The 21,906-nt window shown below is 43.5% G+C and overlaps 4 protein-coding genes and 2 non-coding genes across 7 annotated transcripts; 1 reads left to right on the top strand and 5 right to left on the bottom strand.

Moving 5' to 3' along the window:
- Positions 1-480: 480 nt before the first annotated feature.
- Positions 481-7,497, bottom strand: LOC135593684 (ascorbate transporter, chloroplastic-like). Its single transcript, XM_065083942.1, has 11 exons — positions 7,213-7,497; positions 5,882-6,492; positions 5,649-5,756; positions 5,320-5,475; positions 4,032-4,247; positions 3,318-3,527; positions 2,481-2,618; positions 2,033-2,134; positions 1,573-1,638; positions 1,150-1,234; positions 481-1,006 (listed from the first exon to the last, which is right to left on the bottom strand). The coding sequence occupies exons 1-11, from the start codon at positions 7,265-7,267 to the stop codon at positions 909-911; spliced, it is 1,845 nt and encodes a 614-aa protein (XP_064940014.1). The 5' UTR covers positions 7,268-7,497; the 3' UTR covers positions 481-908.
- A 265-nt stretch (positions 7,498-7,762) lies between these two features.
- Positions 7,763-9,953, bottom strand: LOC135593740 (glycerol-3-phosphate 2-O-acyltransferase 4-like). The gene is made up of 2 exons (XM_065084016.1): positions 9,276-9,953; positions 7,763-8,734 (listed from the first exon to the last, which is right to left on the bottom strand). The coding sequence occupies exons 1-2, from the start codon at positions 9,903-9,905 to the stop codon at positions 7,853-7,855; spliced, it is 1,512 nt and encodes a 503-aa protein (XP_064940088.1). The 5' UTR covers positions 9,906-9,953; the 3' UTR covers positions 7,763-7,852.
- A 560-nt stretch (positions 9,954-10,513) lies between these two features.
- On the top strand, positions 10,514-16,183 carry LOC103980028 (uncharacterized). 2 transcript variants are annotated; one of them, XM_065084154.1, is made up of 3 exons: positions 10,514-10,921; positions 12,877-13,136; positions 15,348-16,183. In XM_065084154.1, exons 2-3 carry the CDS (start codon positions 12,877-12,879, stop codon positions 15,961-15,963), a joined length of 876 nt encoding a protein of 291 aa, XP_064940226.1. In that variant the 5' UTR covers positions 10,514-10,921; the 3' UTR covers positions 15,964-16,183. The 2 variants fall into 2 exon arrangements, with proteins under 2 accessions (XP_064940226.1, XP_009394593.2); XM_009396318.3 differs by lacking the exon at positions 10,514-10,921 and adding an exon at positions 11,440-11,750.
- Positions 16,184-16,787: 604 nt separating this feature from the next.
- On the bottom strand, positions 16,788-16,859 carry TRNAC-GCA (transfer RNA cysteine (anticodon GCA)). Its single transcript has one exon. It is a non-coding gene; the product is annotated as a tRNA-Cys (tRNA).
- Positions 16,860-16,976: 117 nt separating this feature from the next.
- TRNAC-GCA (transfer RNA cysteine (anticodon GCA)) lies at positions 16,977-17,048 on the bottom strand. The gene has a single exon. It is a non-coding gene; the product is annotated as a tRNA-Cys (tRNA).
- A 1,197-nt stretch (positions 17,049-18,245) lies between these two features.
- Positions 18,246-21,237, bottom strand: LOC135679848 (FT-interacting protein 3-like). Its single transcript, XM_065193834.1, has one exon. It carries the CDS (start codon positions 21,235-21,237, stop codon positions 18,409-18,411), a length of 2,829 nt encoding a protein of 942 aa, XP_065049906.1. The 3' UTR covers positions 18,246-18,408.
- Positions 21,238-21,906: the final 669 nt, after the last annotated feature.

The following is a 21,906-nucleotide window of genomic DNA, read 5'->3' on the forward strand; positions in this document are numbered from 1 at the left end:
AAAAAAATGAATATTTATATTTATTTATAAAAGAATAATTTTAAGATATTAATTTTTTTAAATAAAAATTATAAATAATAAAGAGGAGATTGTAAATAGTAATCTTCTAAAAAAATTAGACTACAATCCATCCATCCGAAAAGGATAAAACCATATAGAATCCATCAATTCCTTTTATATGTTTCATAATATTAATATACATAAATATTATTGTAAATCTTATCAGAAGGCATCCACCATGATTTCTTTAACAAAAGATCACATATTCTTAGAGGACCCACCCATTTTCTTAATATTTTTCACTTGAAACAATGCCCTAACTTCAAAATCAAATGTATCTTGGAACTGAATTTTCAACAATGAAATAATTATGTAACTTAGAGCTATGGTTTACTGTTGGATGATGTTGCTGAGAGATTGATAACACAGTTGGTAAGATAAAATGCTTATGGAAATAGATGATTGGCTTACCCCTCTAAATGCCATAAATAGATATCTATGACTTGTATTGAACACCTATGCAAGGAGCCAAAGGAGAAAGGCAAAGACATAAAGCCTTTCCTGCTGTTCTTTTCTCCTCTTTCTGTCAGACACAGAGAGAGATTGAATAAAGAACCCAAAGACAGCTCCAAGATCATAAAGCTTCTTGGTTACAATGATGATGTTACTGGGCGTTAATGTGCCAATTGGGGCCATGTAGTAGTAACCCGTGCATGATGCTGTTTGACAGGCTAAAAATGGCTCTTGTGGCTACATCTTTGGAGTACTGTCAGTAGTAGCCTTAGAGAATGGTACATTTGCTTTGGGCTTCTCAAATAATGATGCATTTGCTTCTAATCTCTATACCTTCACCGAATCACTTTCTTTGTATCGATAGTAGCTGAATCATCTTCTGGTTGTCTTTGTTTTTAGTCAAGAATTTTCTCGCCGGTGGAAAAGATGTTCCAAACCAGGGTGCCAATAATGTACAAGACGACAGATACCTTGAAAACATCATCCCAAGAACCTGCCAATTTATAAGATTCATAGAAAGAAAAATAATTTGAAAAAGAAACTTAAAAGTTGAAAGTTCGACAAGTTATAATGGAAATGAAGAAGAATAAACTTTCATCAAAAAAAAGGGAAAAAAGAAGAAGAATAAATGATTACCTCGTTGTAGGATGAATCCAGTTACAGCAGTACCAAAAACTCCTGCAAGAACTCCTGCTGTGTTTGATAGTCCCAACAAAACTCCCTATGTTTTCCAAAGATATATAAGTATATGTGTTGCAAGAAATAAAAGTAGCTTACCAGATAGATAAGCATTTTAACATGTCTATAAACCTTAGTTGGCTAGTGCTATGTGGTCTCCTCAGGGTTTTTCCTATTAGGCACAGAATCAAATTCATTTTTTGATAAGCAAAGCATTAATCACATAGCTTTTTCTTATCATTTATGCCATAGAAGTGGGACACGGTATTGTTAAGTTATTTCTGGTCCATTATTTCACAACAACGTTGACTTTCCAAGATGATCATTTAATCTTCCATAACTCTTTAGTAAATGCCTCAGTGATGATAAAGCAGAACATACCGCATAACGTGGCCCAATGTCTTGGTGATTGGAATATAGACCGGACTGGGAAAAGGCATCACTACCCTGAAAAGGAAAGAGAGAGTGACATGATTAATACAGGTAGACACAGTAAGAAACTTAGTAAAGAGTACATAAAAGGTGATATTGTGCATTTTAACATAGTTAAGACCGGCTGGGACTTGCAATGTGTCAGCCAGTCGTGATGTCTGGTTCTTACACCCAATCAAAATTTTCTAGTGGACATTCAATATTGCAGAAAGAAAATGGATGGGGAAGGAAAAGCCAATAGTGCTTTAGAGAAAATAAGATGCAAAGATGGAGTAAAAGTATAGAAATTCAGATCTTCTTTTTCATTTTGAAACAAGCGTGGCGTATTCTTCACCTGGCTCCATTTACCAATAGAAAGAGTAACTTGAATTAAGTTAAGATTTCTTTTCTTTTTTGTAATGAAACAGACCTGACTGCATGCCATGCATAGCACAGCTAAGGCTGGAGTGCGCACATGGCTCAACTGTGTGAGAAAGAAAGCAGGCCCAAGAAAGCCAATTGACTGCATTATCTGCAAGATGTACAAAAGAATCATTAAATGAACCTGTGTATAGTACTGGATCTGCAAACTTATCTCAACAGCCCTTCTTTTGACAAGTAAGATCTCATCAAGAAAGAAGTTTCTTAAGATACATAGATGAAACATTATAGAGCCACTGTGGACAGAAAGTAAAACATGGTAAAGAGTGACAAAGGGAAGAAGGAGAGAGACCAAGGGATTAGCAAGAAGAAGAATCATCGTAGTGCTTCAACAAAAACCATGAGATGATTAAGAGGATTTGTTGCAGAGTAAATTATGAATGGAGCAGAACAATGATATTCTGCATTCGGGTCAGATAGTCAAGGTGAGTACTTACTTTACGGACAGTGGTTATAGAAAGTCCTTTGGCCACAAGAGTATCTGCAATCCATCCTCCTATATTTGCAAACACAGCCATGGTTAACCATGGCAAGACACAGAAGAGACCAGATTCTGTGAGATTAAATTTCAACACCTGCAGAAAACCAATCAAATACCCGATACATCAGATGCAAGTTATAATATATTGATAAACCATAAGTGGTTAAGCAGTTGATATGAGAAAGTATTTAAATAGTCATCATCATCTAAGCTCTGTACTATGATCATGCATGAGCAAGAAATATCTTAATATGGTAAAAATCACAGTTATCATCTTCAAAGATAACAAATGCTGATACTGCACCTTAAATATCATATTCACTATCAAACTTAATAGGCATGTACAGGTGCATTTTTGGATTTTTACCAACATTAAAGTAAGAGTTAATAGACTTGGCATTTTTGATAGGTTTCATTTCAATACAGTTCCTCATGCATTTTGTTTTGAAGCATTATGGAGTCCTCTATAAGATAACAGAGAGAAGATGTGTGACAGTGATTAGCACGAAGCAAATTGATAGCTACAACTACCATTGAAAAAAAAAGAATTTCTTTTGGCTTTTGTAAGGTATTCAGCATGTAAAAATGAGATAAAATAACAAGCCTTTGGTTCCAGCTTTTGTGTTCAGGTAAAAATTGTAATATTCATCAATAGCTCATGCTCATTTTTAAAGAAATTGTCACACACTCCAGAATACATTGATTGTGAGAATATCCTATCAACAATTCCAGTATGCAAACTGTGTAATCAAGACAATTGGCATGTGTTGAGAAGAAAAGAAACTAAGAGTACCTGATTATAGTATGTAGGCATCCAGGTTAAGAGAATAAAGGTGCCCCAGTTATGACAGAAATGGGATATTATCAGAGCCCAGACTGGAGCCTTTGACAGGATTAATCTCCATGGAATGGAAGTAACAGGCTCCTTTGATACACTTCCCCCTAGAATAAGCTTCTTTTCTTCTGCACTAAGTGCTGGATCTTCTTTTGGAGAGCTATACGCCTGAGGGGAGACGAAAGAAACAAATGAGAGAAGGAAACAAACATGATAAACTGACGTCACCAAGGAAACATGGATACACTCAGTAAGCTACTAATAGGTCACCAATCAACTAGAAATACATTTTCATAGAGTCATATTTTGTGTGCCTACATATAATTGCAAATACTAGCTTCAAATATGTATGTACATGTCGTCTTTTTTCCTTTTTCTTTTTGTTAGATTCATTTGGCATGTAGCACATGTACATAGTCATACAATATGCACATACGGAGTAACACATTGTATATTGTGTGGTCCCAAAATTAACATCATCAATTTTGCTCTATATATTAAATTAGTAAAAGTACATACAGCAGATGTTATACATCATTTCATCAACTTGAAATAAGTCCAGAATGACTTCCATCATAACAAATCACCACAACTACCAGAAACCCTCCTAAATCCAGACCACGTGGAATGAACAGAAAGGGAATGGAATAAAAGTGGAAGAACATAGCTTACTTTGCTTTGCCACAGTGTAAACCAAACACTTCCAAGGGATCCAAATGCGTAGAAAACCGAAGGCCAGCCAAATTTGTGAATTAAAATCGGTGAAAAAGCCAAGCCAGTGACAGAGCCAAGATACATTCCACTGTATACCAGTGCAAGAGATCTGCTTCTCTCAGATACAGGGATCCATTTGGAGAGTATATTATTCATAGCAGGCATAGCAACACCCTGTGAAGATAATAAGAGAGACTTTCATATAGATGACAATGGCTCTAAAGAAAGAAGAAAAATATAGACAGCAAATCAGAATTATTGAGATTCGAATGAAAACAAAGACTAACTAGTAATGAAGTCTCAAATTACTCCAAGTTCATTCTCACACTGGACTTGCATTCTGTGCTATGTCATTATCTGCTCCTTTCTGACAAAACTCTAGATCCTCCAAACTTGCAGTTATTCTTACTTTCATGTCATCCATCGCTTATACAAATGATACATTCCAATAGATGGGTTCCAGAATATCAAAACGTGCACTGAGCTTACAGTACAATAATAAATTAATGATGGTATTGTAATAAACATTGTTCATGCAATGTGACTGAGATTGAATAACAATCTCAGTATCCTAGTCATGGAAAGATACGTAGCCACATTGAAATAAATAGCACTATTGATGTAGACAATTCTTAGTGTCCAGCTAATTGCAATTTATTATAACAATGACATAATCTTTTTCCAAGTTAATAACCACAAACTTTTATGGTAGTGAAGCAGCTCTATTCAGCAGGCCAGCAAAAACTAGAAAGTCAATACTACTTAGCAAGACATACAGCGGCTCATTGTTATTGCAGCCATACCTTGTTTCTTGCAACCAGGAACCAAGAGAATCAAGGACCGAAGCTGTGACTGCAGCTTATAATGATCTGGAAACTTACTCTTTTTAGTCATTTTTAAATTATTAATTTTGCTCCTTTCTTTATTTGAATGAATGTAGTAATAATCATCCAGCCATGCACATGGATTGCCATGATAGTCAAAGAACCAATATTAACAGTCCCGCTGGTACAGTGTTGCGTGTAAAATAAAGTGTTAAGATGGCCTAAGCTAGTTTAGCTCAAAGGCTGGATAAATCCAGAGCGAGGTATGGGCTGTTAGCAGTTTAATCAACAACAAGACCATCCTCTGAAAATGCAGACCTAGAGTATGAAGTTCATCACAGTGCAATTTTCCTGTCATAAGCATAAAAAATAGTCCTTCCAAGAGCAACGGAAAAGTAAATGGCATTATATAAGAAACTGACCTCACCAATCCCCATAAAAGCACGCATAACTAGTAAAAATGGGAGTCCAATCTTAGCAGCAATTGGAGTAAGAATTGTTGCCATTGACCACCAGACAACACCAAAGCCCAATACCAGTTTACCGCCAATCTTATCTGCCCAGATACCTCCAACAATCTGCAGATTTCAAAAAGCACATGTCTCATCAACAACACATGGAAAACATCAAATGTAACATGGTTGGATTAGGCACTAATGTTACTCTGGATGTTACAACATACTCAACCGTATTCCAGATAACTATGCCAACAAAGAATAAATATGAAACAGTTTGCATTATCACAACACACCTGGGTGAGTAGATAGCCCCAGAAAAAAGATGACTGAATTAGGCCCATAGTTGCTGGATTCCAATTAAATTCTGCTGCCATTGGAAGGATAGCAATGCTCATATTTACCTGATTTAAACTCAGATTAATAAACACAAAATGATCATAATCAGTACCTATATGCATCAAGAGAACAGTATGTGATTACAATGGAAGGTCAGAATTTTGTTGGTAGAAATAGAAAAATAACATACTCGGTCCATATTACAAAGTAGAAATGAAAAGAAGCATAATAGCACAATCAACCATCGCTTAGGAAACTGCTCCCACCAAGGAGACACTTCTGTCGTATTTGCACCAATCAAAACGGCTTCACTAGGCATTTCTGAAGAATTTAACGAATCAAGCTGTGTTTCTGGTACTTCATACTGCTCAGATTTAAAGTTTGCACGTGTTCTAATTGGCAAATGATACACAGTTTGATCATGAGGAACATCTGAAATTCCAGAACTATCCAATTTTCTCCTCTGCAGCCTGGGGAAACCATCTGAAGAAAGAAAGCAATTTGTTCTCGCAGGAGATCTCTGCTTGAGATTGATATTGCTCGGCCTTAGACTTGAACAATTCCCTAAGAATCTTGCTTGGGGGTGTTCCAATTCTCCAAGGAAACTGTCTCTCTTCATCATGGCATTTTTGTCTGAAGTACTGGTAGAAGAAACAGGGAACAAGATAGGCCTAGACAAATAATAACTTTCTCTTCGGCTGAACAAGACAAAATTTCCAACCCATGCAGCTCGTTCGCCGCGAAACTTGAAATGAATCTTTTTATCATGTGCACTAGTACACTCTGCTTGATACACTTTTCCTGCAGAATAGGAGGCAATTTTTTTGTTATTCCTTCCTAAAAAGTTTACTTTACATGAGCAAAAAACAATCCTAGTGTACTTTTCTTTATCTAAATCGAGTGAAAATTAGCATGCAATTCTTACTGCAAAAGTCATATAAGTTCGATATTATGAGGCCAACATTTATATCACTTTTGCTCCTCCCATTACAATATGTTTTTTTTCTCAATCGACCCAAAACATTTAATCAGCACCAGATAAAACATCTGCTTTGCTGAACTCTTCAGGTTATGGAAACATTAAATTTAAGGTTGAATTAGGAACATCACTTTCCAATTCCAATACTTTGTTCAAACGAAGTGCCTAGCATTAAAATGATGGCGCATGTCAGTGAATCACGTTGGTGTTGGTAATGATACTTGAAAGCACGACACACAATAAAAGCGTCCTCTTTGCTCGAACTGTCAAACAAATAACACTAAAAACTACAACCCTTCCATGAGTAGCAACAACGATTCTACCAAAAAACAAGATTTTGAACTTGCATTGCTCAACAAATCAAGTCTCCGCAAGCAAAAACACGTATCCCGCAAAACTTTGGTTCCACCAGTACTTAGCATCATCTTCAGAGTAAAATTGCAAGCATCACAAGTCGGGAAACACCGTACAGCACACTTCTTCGAAGTAGAAATAGAAACGGGGTCACGAATCATACTTCGTACAAGAAAACGAAAAAGGACCTGGTATTAAAGGGGAGGCGAATCCTCTGCCGGAGACCAGAGTTCCCATCGCCATTCCGACCCGATTCGAGCTCTCAAACAGTGGGCGGAAATCCCAAACCAGGTGCCACGCAAGAGATCTAGGTAAAAGGTACCGAGACCAAAGAAGAAATCGACCGCATCAACGAAAAGAAGAAGAAGGAAGGAAGGAAAGAAAGACGACGAGCAGAAGTTTCGATTTCGTCGATGTGGAAAAGGGCGAGAGGATAAGTGGGAGTGATTGGCTTCAGAAGCGGGAAAAAAAGAGGAGGAGGAGCGACCGCCGACGTGTTTCTACCTTTTATGGACTAGCCCACTTCCGGCTCGCTTTCTGCCACGCGGCGCCCTTTGGTTCTCGGATAAGGTTTGATCGTCCGATTGATCGATCATGGACCGTTGGATCGGAGGCAGCACGAGGATGGATGGAATCCAGTTTCGTGACGGGATCCGCCGATGCCAACCACTCGTCGTGTGGATCAAGAAGCAATTCTGACCGTCCGATCTGCGAACTTTTCCCCGATTCTTAATGAAATGAAACGAAACGAAACGTATTCAATTCAGTTTTAGTACATGCACAGTATTGTTGCAGACTACTGAGGAGCTTGTGTTGTTGTTCTACGACTCAATCGTTCTTGAAGGACGACGACAGCGATCGGATGTCGCCGTCGTTCCCGCCGAGCTTCATGTACTTGTCCTTCCTTGTGAGGGCGGTGCACTCGAAGCCGAGCGCCCCGGCGATCACCTTCTGCACGTGGTTCGCCACCTCCACCGGGCTCCTCCCGCCCTTGCACGTCTGCTCCTCCCGCAGCGGCTCCAGGAAGGTCACCTCGTACGTCGGCCTCGGGTTCATGAAGAAGAAGTAGGGGTCCATGAACTTGAATCCCCTCACCGTTGTCGCGTGGAACATGCTGAGCCTCGTGTTGATCGCCACCGGCACGATCCTGTCGCTCAGCTCAGCGAACAGCGAGCTGAACCGCAGCAGGAACGGCTCTCGGCAGGTGGTCCCCTCGGGGCAGATGACGAGGTCGCCCTCCTTGAGGAGAGCTGCGATGCGGGCGGCGTCGACGGCGCGGTCGCGGGAGAGGGCGATGGCGGGGATGGGGGATAGGGTGGTGGAGAAGCGGCTGACGCTGTAGGTGACGCAGGAGACGAGGCGGCCGAGGGCGACGCTGACGAGGATGGGGTCGAGGGCGGTGCGGTGATTGCAGACGAAGAGGGAACCGGGGGAGCCCGGGGAGGGCGGCGGGGGCGGGGAGCCGCGGATGGAGAGGCGGATGCCAGTGCGGCGGTAGGTGTGGCGGACGAAGGGGCCGGGAACGAGAAGGTTGAAGAAGACGCGGAACAGCGCGAGGGCGAAGCCGAGGGGGAGCCAGAGCAGGACGAGGAGGGCGACGGGGGGGTCGGGCCTCTGGACCAGGCGGCCGTCGTGGAAGACGATGAGCGAGTCGAGCTGCTCCGGCGGGACACGAGCGGCCTTCGGGTCCGGGGGAACCATGTAAGCTTCCTGCACGCACAAATGAGGAGCTCCCTCAAACATTGGCAGCGCTATATAGGCTTGTCACAAAGTGTTCGACGTAAAGCACGGTGTTTCGAACTTACGCTCGAAACACAGCGAATTGTTGTCCACACGATGTTTCTGCTGTGAACACAATATATCATAAAAGCTGTTAATTTTCGTAAATATAAACAAAACTACTGTTTTTGTTTTTACAATTCAATGCCTAATTTCTTCCAAATCCAAATTCTGCTTTAATTATAAGTGATCAAAACCACGGAGAGGGAATGTTGGATTACAATAAAGCACGATTTGGTGCTTTTAAAGCATGACATCTTCTTAATTATTTTTAGAAACAGGAAGCATTTCTAAATAATAATAAATTAGAAAAAATCTTCCCCAATTAGTTTGATCTTTCTCCCCAAATTAGTTTTATCTAATTTGAGAAAATAAATGTGAAGATGAGATCAGTTAATACAGTTGCAAAAGCAGTTAAAGAGCAAGAAACTCCCAACGCCGTTAATAAAGTTGCGGAACGAATTAAACCGACCTTGCAGAGAGCCATGAAGTCGTGGTCGGACTCCCGGTCGCCGAGGCCCAAGTCCGGCGGCGCCGCCCCGAACTCCCTCTCCACCGCCTCCTTCTTCCGCGGACCCACGAGCACGCCGCCCTCCGCCACCCTCCCCGTGGCTCTCCCCGTCCTCTCGTCCACCTCCAATTCCGTCCCCAGCACCTTGTCCGCCCCCAGACACTCCCTCGCGAACGCCTCCACCATCACCCTCGGGTTCGCCGTCACCAGCACCCGCCGCCGCCCGCACGCCCGGAACGCCCGCCAGCTGTCCGCCCGCACGTCAGCAGCGTAGAACCGCGGCAGCACCGCCCGCGCCGCCAGCTCCACGTCCCGGGCCCGCAGCCCCGCCACCGCCACGTAGATGAGCATCTGGATGCCGGCCGCCTCGGAGAAGAGCTTGTACACGAGGAGGATCAGCGGCGAGAGGAGGAGCAGGGCGGCGCCGCGGAGGAGGCTGCCGGCCTCCACCGCGAGAAGGAAGAAGTAAGGGAAGGAGCTCCTGGAGACGAGAAGGGTACCGTCAAGGTCGGCCGCGGCGACGTGCGCCTCGCGGCCAGAAAGATCGCACCGTGACACATAGGGGAAGCTCTTGCGACCCTCCGCAGGCATGGCGGAAATGGAATATGGGGTGTCTTGTGTGTGAGGGCAGTGTATAAAGGTGAGGCTCTCATGAAGCTTGTGAGAGGTTGGTGTTAGTTGAGAATCAATCCTTTACTTTCTTTGTTAGATAAGCAGCAGCAGATATGGTGGATGATGCTGATTAGTAGACCATCTTTCTCGTGTTATACATGTAATCAACATCAGCAATCCAAATCCCCTTCTTGACATATTAGATCAAAACAGGCTTGCGCATATCTTGAGAATGGAGTTGTAGATAAGAGTTTGGAGAGTTGTACGACCCACAATAAATCAAGCTAGAAACTTGATGATTCTAGTTGGAGTAGTTGATTGGTTTAATGCATTCTTCTTGCTGAGTCTACATCAGTAGACAGCAGTAGTTGTGATGGATGAACCAACTTGAGCTTTCAGCTTACTTTTCCTTCCTTTATTTAATTAGATCATAATTGTATTAAATAGTATTATAATAATGGCTTCATACATAAGACTGCAACGTCGATAGCTTCATACGTAATTGTGGAGCAGCAGCTAAAAGTTCACTGCTGCATTTATGATGTTGCCGCAATCGAAGCAGAAGGGATTGGTTTCTGCACCTGAGATGCCGGCAGTGCAGTAGACCGAGGCAAACATCGAGCCAGCCGGCGAAAGGCCCATGCAATCCCATGGGTGCCAACCGTGGTGGAGCAGCGAGGAGAGGGCAAGGCAGAGGAGGAAGAAGAAGGTGGCCGGTTTAATAGGCAGATTCAATGGGTAATAGAACGAGAAAACCGGGCCGGAACATGGTTCGGAAAATTCAACCAAGAACCGGTTCAAAGCCGGTCTATCGTACCATTTGACGGGCGGTTCGAGAGAGCTATGGAAACTGGAACCGACCGACGTCGAGGCAATCGTTCGTCGTCGTCTCCGTCTCCTTTTTCCTCCTGCGTATCTCCGTGATTCTGGATACTTCGTCTTCTACTCCGCCGCCGTTTTCCTACCGCAGCGTTGAAGCTCTATAAGACTTCCATGTGAGTAGTAGACAAAACCCCTATCCGAAGAAATTGCAGGCATCGAACAATCATGTGGTGAAGATCTTTGTATGCCCATTAATTGTTCGCTATATTGCCTCTTTGATGTGAGTAGTAGACAAACACCTATCATATCCGAAGAAATTGCAGGCATCAAACAAGGCCGTGGTGAAAGATCTTTGTATGCCCATTAATTGTTTGCAATATTGCCTCTTTGATGTGAGTAGTAGACAAAACACCTATCATATCCGAAGAAATTGCAGGCATCAAACAAGGCCGTGGTGAAAGATCTTTGTATGCCCATTAATTGTTTGCTATATTGCCTCTTTGATGTGAGTAAGTAGGCAAACACCTATCATATCCGAAGAAATTGCAGGCATCAAACAAGGCCGTGGTGAAAGATCTTTGTATGCCCATTAATTGTTTGCAATATTGCCTCTTTGATGTGAGTAGTAGACAAAAGCCCTATCGGAAGAAACTGCAGGCATCAAACAAGCCTGTGGTGAAAGATCTTTATATGCCCATTAATTGTTTGATATATTGCCTCTTCGATGTCCAGTAAAGAGGTTCAACGTTCTTCCAAATAATTCGGGTATATCCTTTGACACGTAGAGGTCAGTTCAAGAGTAATTGAAATTGACTCCTCTTGAGTTGAACCCAAATGTTACACTCGGGTCAACCATGCCGATAATTTAACTTAACATCCACCCAAATCCCCCCCACGCTACCGCTGGCGATGGAAACCTAGCGATCGCTCGTCCGCTCGTCTTCGTCCCTGCCGCCGCCTCAGAAACGCTTCCCGAGAAGCCGTCGCCCTTCAGCAGTGCCGGTATGTCTCTCCTCTCTATGCTGGCGACCCGCTTCCCGCCTCTCTTTCCCTCTCGCTGTCTTTCTCCTCCTCCTTCACCGTCGTCCCCGCCGAGCCTCCCCGATATCCCCCCTCCCTCCTCCTTCACCCCCTCCCCCCTCGTCTTCGCTCTCCCTCCTCCTCCTTTCCGTGCTTTTCCCCATCCCCACTTTCCTTCTCTCCTGCTGTCGCTATCCCTCCTCCTCTGCCGCCGTCGCCCCCTGCTGAGAGTCCCCGACAGCCCCCCTTCCCCTTCCGCTTCCCTACTACTCCTCTGCCGTAACGACGCCGCCCCCATCCGAACCTTCCCCCCCTCTCTCTCCTCCTTCGTGCTTCTATCCCCGCCACTCTCTGCTGCAATCAGACCATTGTTGGGATCCTCACGCCCTTTCTCTGGTTCTCCCCAGCAGAGCCGCCGAACCTCCTTGCTCTGCTTTGGCCTTCGATAGCGCATCTCCTGCTTCTGACCTTACAGTTCCTCAGTTTTTTTTTTTTTTCTTCTCCCCGACAGCTCCATTCGACCTTACCTCCTCTTGAATTTAATAGTAAAGTTAATTATTAATTATAATAGTTCTTATTTGTTAATAATAACTTATGAATTGTATAAAATGATTGAATTTATCATTGCCAGTATTTTGGAGTGTTGCTGCAGCTTTAGGATCTTGAATCATGACAAATATAGTTTTAGGGTTATTATTCTTTCTATTAGATTTGGGCAATGTAGTACTTTAGTGTTTTATAGATGGTTAAAAGAATTTAATTTGATGTTTTAGTGACGATGTTTTGAACATAAAATACTATGAAACTCATGTATTACCTAATTTTTTTTATAGTGATTATTTCCTCCTTAATTATATCTTTTATAATTTTTATTTCAGTGGGCGCTTCATTTCGCTCCTCAGTCATTTTTGAACATTGGCGTTTTTTAATACCTAGCATCTTTGACAACATCGGGTTTTTTTTGCAAGCTATAGCACTTTATCATTTAAAATGACCTGAAGTCCAGATAGAGCAACCACAGAACTGAATCGTCATGCGAAAAATGGTTATGCTCATTAATTACATGGTGATCTGTGGAATTGACAAATTTGCAATTTGGCCTATGTAGATGGGCAGGACAAAAAAGCAGGGTGTCTTACGAGCCAACCAAGCAATATATCAAGGGGCAACACTTCGTGAGGAGAACACTGGTGTAAAACAAGTGGACGTGAGTTCTATCTTGAGGATGCAGCATCTTCAGCGTTTGGCAACATGGGCTAGTAAAGAAGCTAGAGTGGCTCCTCTTGCTGCATTTTTGGGAGAACGGTTGGCTTCTAAGGCAGAAGCTTCAGGGATTCCTCTGGACCCATCAACTCTTCTTTGTGAGAGGTAATCCTCCCCCCCTATCACTATTACATGCCTATGGAAGATCTTGTGTTGGAAATAAAAGTAGTTAATTAATATATTGGCAAATATGTACTTTTGGGGAGATACAAATGAATGTGAGGCTTTAGAGGGGTTAAGATTATTATTAATTTATTGTACTCACATATAATGAATTAGCATTGCCAATCACCTACTTTGTAGGTTTAATCAAAGTAAACTGCTAGTTTAAATGAACATTAGTCTCATGAAACATTTAAGTATGATGAGATTGCATCTTCTATTCCCTTTTGTATAAATCATGTACTCAAAACTTTCTTTTAAAATGATGGAGCCTTTTTTCATGGATGTCATATGAGCTTATGTCAAATACAAGCTAAACTATGGGTTCTGCATATATTTTATTTATTTGAGGTCAGCTATTTAAAAAGCGTCAAGCGTTAAAAGACGTCTAAAAACGCTCGAGGCGCTAGGCGCTCGCCCGAGCTAAGCAAGACGCTAAAATATAAAAATATATAATATAATTAATAAATATAATTATTTAAATAAAAATATGATATTAAATTAAAAAATCTTACAAAATCATAATATCACATTAACAAAAAATCTCAAAATTCAAAACAATAACAATAATTTCAAATAAATAAATATTAGTAGTATTAAAATTAAAATTATATATTATTAATCTAATAAATAAAAATTATTGTTACTAGTGTATAGTTAACAGTATACTATTAATATACTATTAACAGTATACTATCGAGTCGATGTGAGAAGAGGTAGCAGCGAGCAACGGCAACAGGAGTGGGAGCGGGAGAGGCGAGAGGCGAGCGTCGATAGTGGCAGTGGCAACGAGAAGCGGCAGCGGGAGAGGGAGCGGTGAGCGACGACAGTGGCAACTGCTGCGATAGTAGAGAGCAGCGGGAGCGAGAACGACGAATGGTGATAGTGGCAGCGGCGGCGAGCAGCGACAGCGGGAGCGGGAGAGGCGAGCGTCGATAGTGGCAGTGGCAGCGAGAAGCGTCAGCGGGAGAGGGAGTGGTGAGCGACGACAATGGCAACTGCTGCGGTAGTAGAGAGCAGCGGGAGCGGGAAAGACGAACGGTGATAGTGGCAGCGGTGGCGAGCAGCGACAGCGGGAGCGGGAGAGGCGAGCGTCGATAGTGGCAGTGGCAGCGAGAAGCGTCAGCGGGAGAGGGAGTGGTGAGCGACGACAATGGCAACTGCTGCGGTAGTAGAGAGCAGCGGGAGCGGGAAAGACGAACGGTGATAGTGGCAGCGGTGGCGAGCAGCGACAGCGGGAGCGGGAGCCACAAGCGGCGATAGTGACAGCGGGAGCGACAGCGACGAGTAGGGTTAGGGTTGGGAAGTCGCGAGAGGAAGGCTGATATCGGTGCTTTAGTTGGTTCGATTGAACCAACTAAAGCACTGAAGACCGAACCATACCTAAAATGCTGGTTCGGTCGCCTGGTTTAACCCAGGTGCTTGCCCGAAGCGCCCGACGCCTGGGCTCGAGCGAGCGCCCAAGTGACGCCTCTTTGAATCGCACTGCCTGAAATGAAGCGAGGAGCTCGGGCTTCGTCTCGCCCGAGTGCCTATTGAAATCATTGTTTGTGGTAGCATTTCACTAGAATTTAGCGAACTAACCATGTGACTATTGCTTCTTGCATCAATCATAAAAGTTCAAATGTGCATATTGGATTCATGTAGAACCTATTTGGTTAGAGAGCACCTAAAACATCAGAATTGATTGTACTCATCAAATTTCTTCTTAATAATAGATAGTTTGTCAAGGTCTGGTGTGCAATGATTTGGGGCGTCAGACCTTAAATTATACCTAGAGTAATGGATTCTGAAAAGTCTGCAATGTATCTGAAAGTGCATCCCGCTCATATAGTACTTATTTTATAATCTGAGTTAAGTTACTGTCCAATAGCTATACCTTTTGCTATTCCTAATAAGTTGAAGGTTGTATTGGTCACCGATATTTGATGGTTCAGATGATAGTCTGTTAAATCTTCCCTGTTGGTTCTTGTTTACTAATGAGTTACCTGCAATATGGATTATCTGTTCCGCAATATCATACGTTCATAATTGAGCACCAATGCAGCTGTATATGATCTTTAATTTTTCTTTTGTGATTACTATATTCTGATGCTGTACTGTGATAAAATTAGTTTTGTCTATGCTAAATTGCTTCGGCTATAAGTTCTGCAGATGTGAAACCATCTTGCAGCCTGGGAACAGCTGCAGTGTACGAATAGAAAAAGTTACCAACAAGAGAAGACGACGGGTTAATAAGTCACGATTTCCCCGACAGAACAATGTAATCTACACATGTCATTTCTGTTCTCACCGTAACCTAAAACCAGGCACTGCAAAAGGCCATGTCCATGCTCTATTGGATGCACATCCAGGTCATACCTCTTCAAGATCAAATTCCTATGGCCCCATGAGTGAGATAAAAGGCGACTCTGGTGTGGCCACCAAGGTGCTTCAACATGATGCTGCAGCAGGATCTGTTGAACCGGAACTCAACTCTGGGTTGAACTCTAGCGGTCCTGATACTAATGCTGCAGCTGGATCTGTTGCTACCAAGAGCCCCGTTACTCCACTAATGAAGCTGATCAATAAATCCAACAAGAAGAGGAAGAAGGCTGATGACTCGACAACCAACAACAGTTTGGCGACTGCTGATTCGGGACGAGCGATTGGAGGCTCTAGCAAGCGGCGAAGAAAAGGATGGTCTAGCTTGAAGGAGATCGTTGAGAGCAGCGAGTCAAAGAACGACAGAAGTATTAGTAATCTTGCTATTCCATTTCTTCTCGCTTAATCGGTGCTGCTCTCTAACTTTTCTTTAATCAAACAAGCAAGAAAAACAATTAAAATGTAGATATGCTGTCAGTCTCTTGTATATAGTTTCTAATTGTAGACAAGCAAGAAAATCATTCTGACATCCCATCAGAGATTTGTAACATGTTTTCTAACTGCAGCTTTCTTTTTCTCAATCTCTTGTATATAGTTTATAATTCTAAGAACACTTGGTTTTTTCCTATGATCTGTACACCATTCTGACATAGCATTCATCCGATAAAACATTTGTTTGTTACACATTGGTGACATACTGAAGCCCACAGTAGTTAAAAGTTTCGATGTTTTCGTTTACTGTGACAGACGGTACGACTCGTCCGAGAATCAAAGCAAGGAAGCCATTGAAACCGTGTAGTCCTTTTTAAGAGGTATGACTTCGCTGTACTCTTTCACGATAGGTTAAAAAACATGATATAACTAGTTTTCTCGTTAAGATTCTTCGTCTTAGGAGCAATTGGTAGGGTTAAATGATGCTATATGAATTGTTCCAGAAACAAAGATAGGAAAAGATGATATATCTGAGATTCTGGAAAGATGAAACGATGATATATATATTATATATCTGAGATCCTTTTTCCTTCTCGAGATAGGTTCAAAGATTGATGGCATATGACGAACTCGGTGACACCTGATAAATCACTAACTAGTTTTCTGTGTTCGAGGAGCAAAGATAGATTGGAAGATGGTATATGATAAATGATAGTGTTAAAAATAAATACGACATAATATACGATAAATTTCTAAATTTGTTCTGTTAATAATATCATTAAAAATAAAATTATTATTAGGGCCCAACCGGGTTCGAACCGGTGACCTCTTGATCTGCAGTCAAATGCTCTACCACTGAGCTATGGACCCATTTTGATTTAATTTTAAGGATCATAAATAACATCGTTAGGACATAAATTATAAATCACGAGACAGTTTATAATATTGAAAGCAAACAACCAGAAAATTTATAAACGAAAAATGTACAGGGCCCAACCGGGTTCGAACCGGTGACCTCTTGATCTGCAGTCAAATGCTCTACCACTGAGCTATGGACCCTTATTGAACAGTGATTGATTGAGATTTTTAATATAGGAATCTTTTATCAACGAAAGGCCCAAAACTTCATTGTGAGCTCCCCCCTCCCTTGTTGCCCACGTGGATAAAAGGTCAAGGGGAGCTACTGAAAGCGATTAGAGGTTGTCTCCCCGTAGAATATTCTATGAATTATTTTACTCTTTTACAACTAAGTATAAAAGCTTATGTTTAACATAATGAGTGGGGGTACTTACCTTTTTTTGACTACTTATATCTATGGTCATACATCTTCGGATTACTAACTTGGGGGTCGGAGAGACCAAATCCAAAAACATCTCTCGAATTTAGTCTTCATACAAGTGGCACCTCGAGAGTTTAGTGTTTTTACCTTGGAAACATCTCAGACAACTCTACTCATATGGGTTCATATCACATCGGGCTACCCATGACGTCAATGACTTCTTCCCTCAATATTTTTAGCGTTAGAAGGAAGACTCAACGTCACAGGGATGCACACCTGTCGACCCTCTCAATGAACACACGAGTGAGGATGCTTTGCTCCTAACCCATATTACTTTCATTCGATGAGGTAATAATCACTTTTTTTTCATATAAACGTATTTACGTCGATGTAAACGATATAATAGTTAGTAGCCACGTTGGAATGTATCCATATTCCTTTGATAGAGGGAGGACTTTTCCTTTTTAAATAATTTGATATTTCAGATGGACAATAATATGTTGGCAATAGAATCCTCAAGCTTGAAAAAATGATTAGCATGAATTTTTATTGATAGTGGATATTTACTTATAAAGAATACAAAATATGATAATTATATATTTTTAAATTAATATAAAATATTTATCTAAATCATTTAGTAACAGAGGAGATCATGTTGAGATGATGATCCTCATTATTTGATAGAAACATAATAACATATCATCATAATTTTGTATCATTTAGAATCATAATAATATATCATGAAAAAAATATGATTTATCTTTTCAATAATATAATTTATTTTTTTTGGGCCCAATTATCCTCACCCCATGAGCTCATGAACCCAAAAGATTGACAACATAAGTAGGGAGAAATAAATGGCACTCATAGAATGAGGTGACATGAAGCAATTTCGAAGAAAGTATCTCATAGATACATGAAATAAATGGCACTCATAGAATGAGGTGACAAATCTTAGTTGTTCCGGTCTCCTCGATAACCAAAAAATGGAATTCAAGAAAGTTTAATGGATCACTCGCAGTGTTCATCAACCGAAAACATAGATGGAAATATTGATCACAAGGTAAAAGAATAATGATAACAACAACAATAAAAGCAACAACGACTGGCTTAAAGCGGAACAAATAAGGCCATCTAATTCTAGATCATGCTGTCCGCCCTCGTCGGCAATCTCACGAAAAAGTTAACGGGTGCAGGAGGAACCCTACCTCGAAATTTGGGATGGCGCATGAGATAGAGGCCTGCAAAGGTAGCCAACACCTGCAACGAGGTAGTATACAGCACAAGTGCTGCCACCAAGCAGAACACCACAAACATGGCCGTCGCCCGTGGATCCCTCCAGCTGAGCAACGCCTGCACCCTCTCCCCTTGACTCGCCAGTTCTCCCAACACCGTTTGCACGTTTGCAGCGACTCCCCTTAACCTGTCGTACCTCATTCGAACGGCCTCTGGCTTCCCGCCGCTAGGATACGTGTCGAACTCCTCCTCGATCTCATCCGGAATCGCCGCCTCCGCATAAGAAAGCTGGGTGTTCATGTGCGGAGGATGCCGTGGCCGATACCTGTAGTTACAAATGCCCACCAAGAACAGGTACATGAACATCGCCGTCAGTATCAGCTCCGGGAAGCACACCAGCAGTAAGAACAGCAGGTGCACCACCGAGGTGGTGATGGGGTTCTTCCACGCGCAAACATCCCCAAACCATTTGATCCCGTCGGCCGCAGCCGCGACCACCGACAGAAGCCTGTGGTAATTTGCTTTGCTCCGTCGCATGCTCCATTTGTGAGAGTCCACATCGCACATGTACTCCACCACTTCCTTCCTCAGGGGTGGCTCCGTCCTGCTGAGTCGTGCGGCCACGACTTGGATGGCCTGGCGCCGCAGAAACTCCCGCTGCATCCCGGTCAGCGGCCGTACGTAATGCATACTTGGCAGCAGAGGCTGTGCGTACATGCACATCATGCTGACCAACGATGTGGTCGAGAACCGTATGGCGAGTTGGAGCTCGCCCATCTTCTTAAGCCCCGAGGGTTGCAGAACCAGGAGCGGGTACGAGTGTGTGTACACACGGCCTGTTTCGAGGGTCGACAGACGTATCCTTATCTTGCCGACCATCGCGTCCTTGTTGTTGCCATTGGAACCCTTCTCCCCCAGGTGGCAATTGTCGAAGACACCAATCGTGAGAACCGTGTCTGGATCGAACACCTCCCACATGTACTGCTCGTTGTATCTGGGGAACAGGCTGTTGAGTACGGTACGAGTACGCACCCATATGTGGCCGTACTTTGCTACGCAGTAGGTATCCGACGTCCCCTTCCCTTCTCGGGTCTTCATGGGATGAATCCCCATTGCGTTAAGTATGCCGAGCTCGAGTAACCCCACCGATGGCTTCCACAGCTGCTTGGCCGTCGGTCTGAGATCGCTACTGCAGCTGGCGGACTCATCGAGCACATGATATCCACCTTCCAGGCAGAGACGAAGGTGAATCCGGCAAGAAATCTTGTCCTTGTCCTTGTTCTTCTTCTGCTGAGGCTTCTCTAGGTTGAACCACCGGCCATGGATGATGCCGTCGTCGAGCCGCCTCTCGACGGACCCCAGAGGGACGATGGCGCTGCCTATCACCTCGTCCTTGTTTGGTGCCACGCTGTCTCGGACAGAAAGGATGAGGTCGTCGTCGAAGGGTTCCGCCGCCACGAACATGAGGTCTTCGTTCCAGATGGGGTTGTGTGCCCGCGTCGCGACCGTCCTCGTCCTCGACTCCTGGTTGCCGACTTGAGCCTTGACGTAGACATCGGGAAACCGGGACTTGTCGGCCATCACGATATCCTGTGCCTCGATCACGTTGACTCGGACGTACCATAGCCTCGGCGCATGGTAGACTTTTGACCTGATGTGAGAGGCATCGACGGGAGCCGTTGCGTCCGGAAGCCCTGCCTCCGGGAACGACTCATCCGCTTGGGTCCCGAACCAGACCGCGAGCATGAGCTCGCCCTTCGTCTTCTCCCCCTTCTTGTCATCCAGCCGGTACCACTCTGGAGCCAGTGGACCATTCGGGGGAACACGTGTCGGGACGTCGGTCAGGTCAAAGCGTACGACCCCTACAGGGTCATCCTTTCCGTTGACCACCACCACCACCTCAAGAACCGGTGCCTCCATCCGCTCCTTGGAGAACGCGAACACCTCATTCCATGCCGGGTTCTGCTGCTTCTCGAATTGCTTCGTAGTCCCCTTGTAGTCACCCACTCTCACTTCAACACTTCCTTTAGCGTCCCCGGACGGAAGATCTCGTGCCTTCACGACGCGCACAAAGAGGTACTGCATCTGCTCCACGAGATCATACGTGGTGGCCGGTTTGTCAGCACCACGACCGAGTAAAGGGCGAGTTTCTTTCAGTGCATAGTCCAGTGGCTGCTGAGAGGGAGCCGATGAGGAGAACATGACCACCTTGGGGTTCTGTTGCTCTTTGGCCGGAGCAGAAGATTGTTTCTTCTGGTCGACCTCTTTGGCAGCTGTTTGAGAAGCTTGACTCGGAGTATCAGCTTTGGGAACAGGGTCGGAAGAATTCGGTGAGGGATCAACGGTGAGGAACACTTTGAGGCGGAGCTCTCCCTTTACACGCGAAAACATTCCACGTTTCTCCAGTGGGTGCTGCGTGACCACAGCATCTGCGTAGGGGACGAAAGTGGTTCCGGATATGCTAACCTTGCCGAGGAACGACCGGGGTTGTGAAGCTTTGCTCATGCTGTAGACGGAAGCTTCGAGGGCGAGCTGAGGGAGAGAACCAAGGTTCGGGATGTTGAAGTGGAAGCGCTCGTTCCAGACCGGATTAAGGTTTCTCTCCTTGGTGGTGGTACGAAATCTCTGGCCACTGAATTGAAGCTCCACGAACGGGCTGGAAGAACCTTGCGCGTCCTTGGGCATCAGGTCATGGGCGCTCACAACTTCCACACCCAACTTGTAGCTGCTCATTGTCGTCAAGCTTTATGTCCTCCTCCTCTGTGAGATCTGCATGGTTGAAGCCAATATGAAATGGTATAAGTGGTTGCATCTGCATATTCTAATCAGATTCAGTGACGAATCCCACCTTCGTCACTGAATAAAGCTATGAAAAGAAAACCCACACATGGAACTGATTATTATTGTTGTTGCAATAGGACGGAATCCATTTTAGTCCTATGAACCTTCCATTTCAACAACCATTCTTGGTAGCAATATGTCGAACGAGATCGGCGCATTTAATCTTGCAAGCCGAATGAGTAAAGAAATTTCATGAAACAACAAATCTTTTATCATTGTAATTAAGGAATAGTTGACGGATCTATTGAGTTCCAAAGGTGGGAAGACTCAAGATCTTAGCAACCGAAGGAACTACTGATTACCACTTACTTTGTGATCGAATGAAAGGAACAACTTCGCCAAATTATGGCTGGAACTAGAAGATGCTAAAAGCGTAGAAACCACGACCATCAAAAGATATTCCACAAAGGGTAGCACCGATCTTCTCCGTCTAGAGATGAACAATGGATCGATGATTCCATCAAAAGATATTTCATGAGCTACATCCTCTGCACCCCACTCTAATCGGCAAACTCCTATTCCATTCCGAACCATCACCAATAGCGACAAGGACAACAACAC

Source organism: Musa acuminata, chromosome BXJ1-1 (genome assembly GCF_036884655.1).
Source record: "Musa acuminata AAA Group cultivar baxijiao chromosome BXJ1-1, Cavendish_Baxijiao_AAA, whole genome shotgun sequence".
Taxonomy (NCBI): Eukaryota; Viridiplantae; Streptophyta; class Magnoliopsida; order Zingiberales; family Musaceae; genus Musa; species Musa acuminata.

Coding starts and splice junctions, on each gene's coding strand:
- LOC135593684 (XM_065083942.1), bottom strand. CDS start 7,267: ATGGCGATGGGAACTCTGGTCTCCGGCAGAGGATTCGCCTCCCCTTTA. Junction 6,493..7,212: donor CGCCTCCCCTTTAATACCAG/GTCCTTTTTCGT, acceptor CCTATTCTGCAG/GAAAAGTGTATCAAGCAGAG. Junction 5,476..5,648: donor GGGGCTATCTACTCACCCAG/GTGTGTTGTGAT, acceptor TGAAATCTGCAG/ATTGTTGGAGGTATCTGGGC.
- LOC135679848 (XM_065193834.1), bottom strand. CDS start 21,237: ATGAGCAGCTACAAGTTGGGTGTGGAAGTTGTGAGCGCCCATGACCTG.
- LOC135593740 (XM_065084016.1), bottom strand. CDS start 9,905: ATGCCTGCGGAGGGTCGCAAGAGCTTCCCCTATGTGTCACGGTGCGAT. Junction 8,735..9,275: donor ACTTCATGGCTCTCTGCAAG/GTCGGTTTAATT, acceptor TTGTGCGTGCAG/GAAGCTTACATGGTTCCCCC.
- LOC103980028 (XM_065084154.1), top strand. CDS start 12,877: ATGGGCAGGACAAAAAAGCAGGGTGTCTTACGAGCCAACCAAGCAATA. Junction 13,137..15,347: donor TCAACTCTTCTTTGTGAGAG/GTAATCCTCCCC, acceptor TAAGTTCTGCAG/ATGTGAAACCATCTTGCAGC.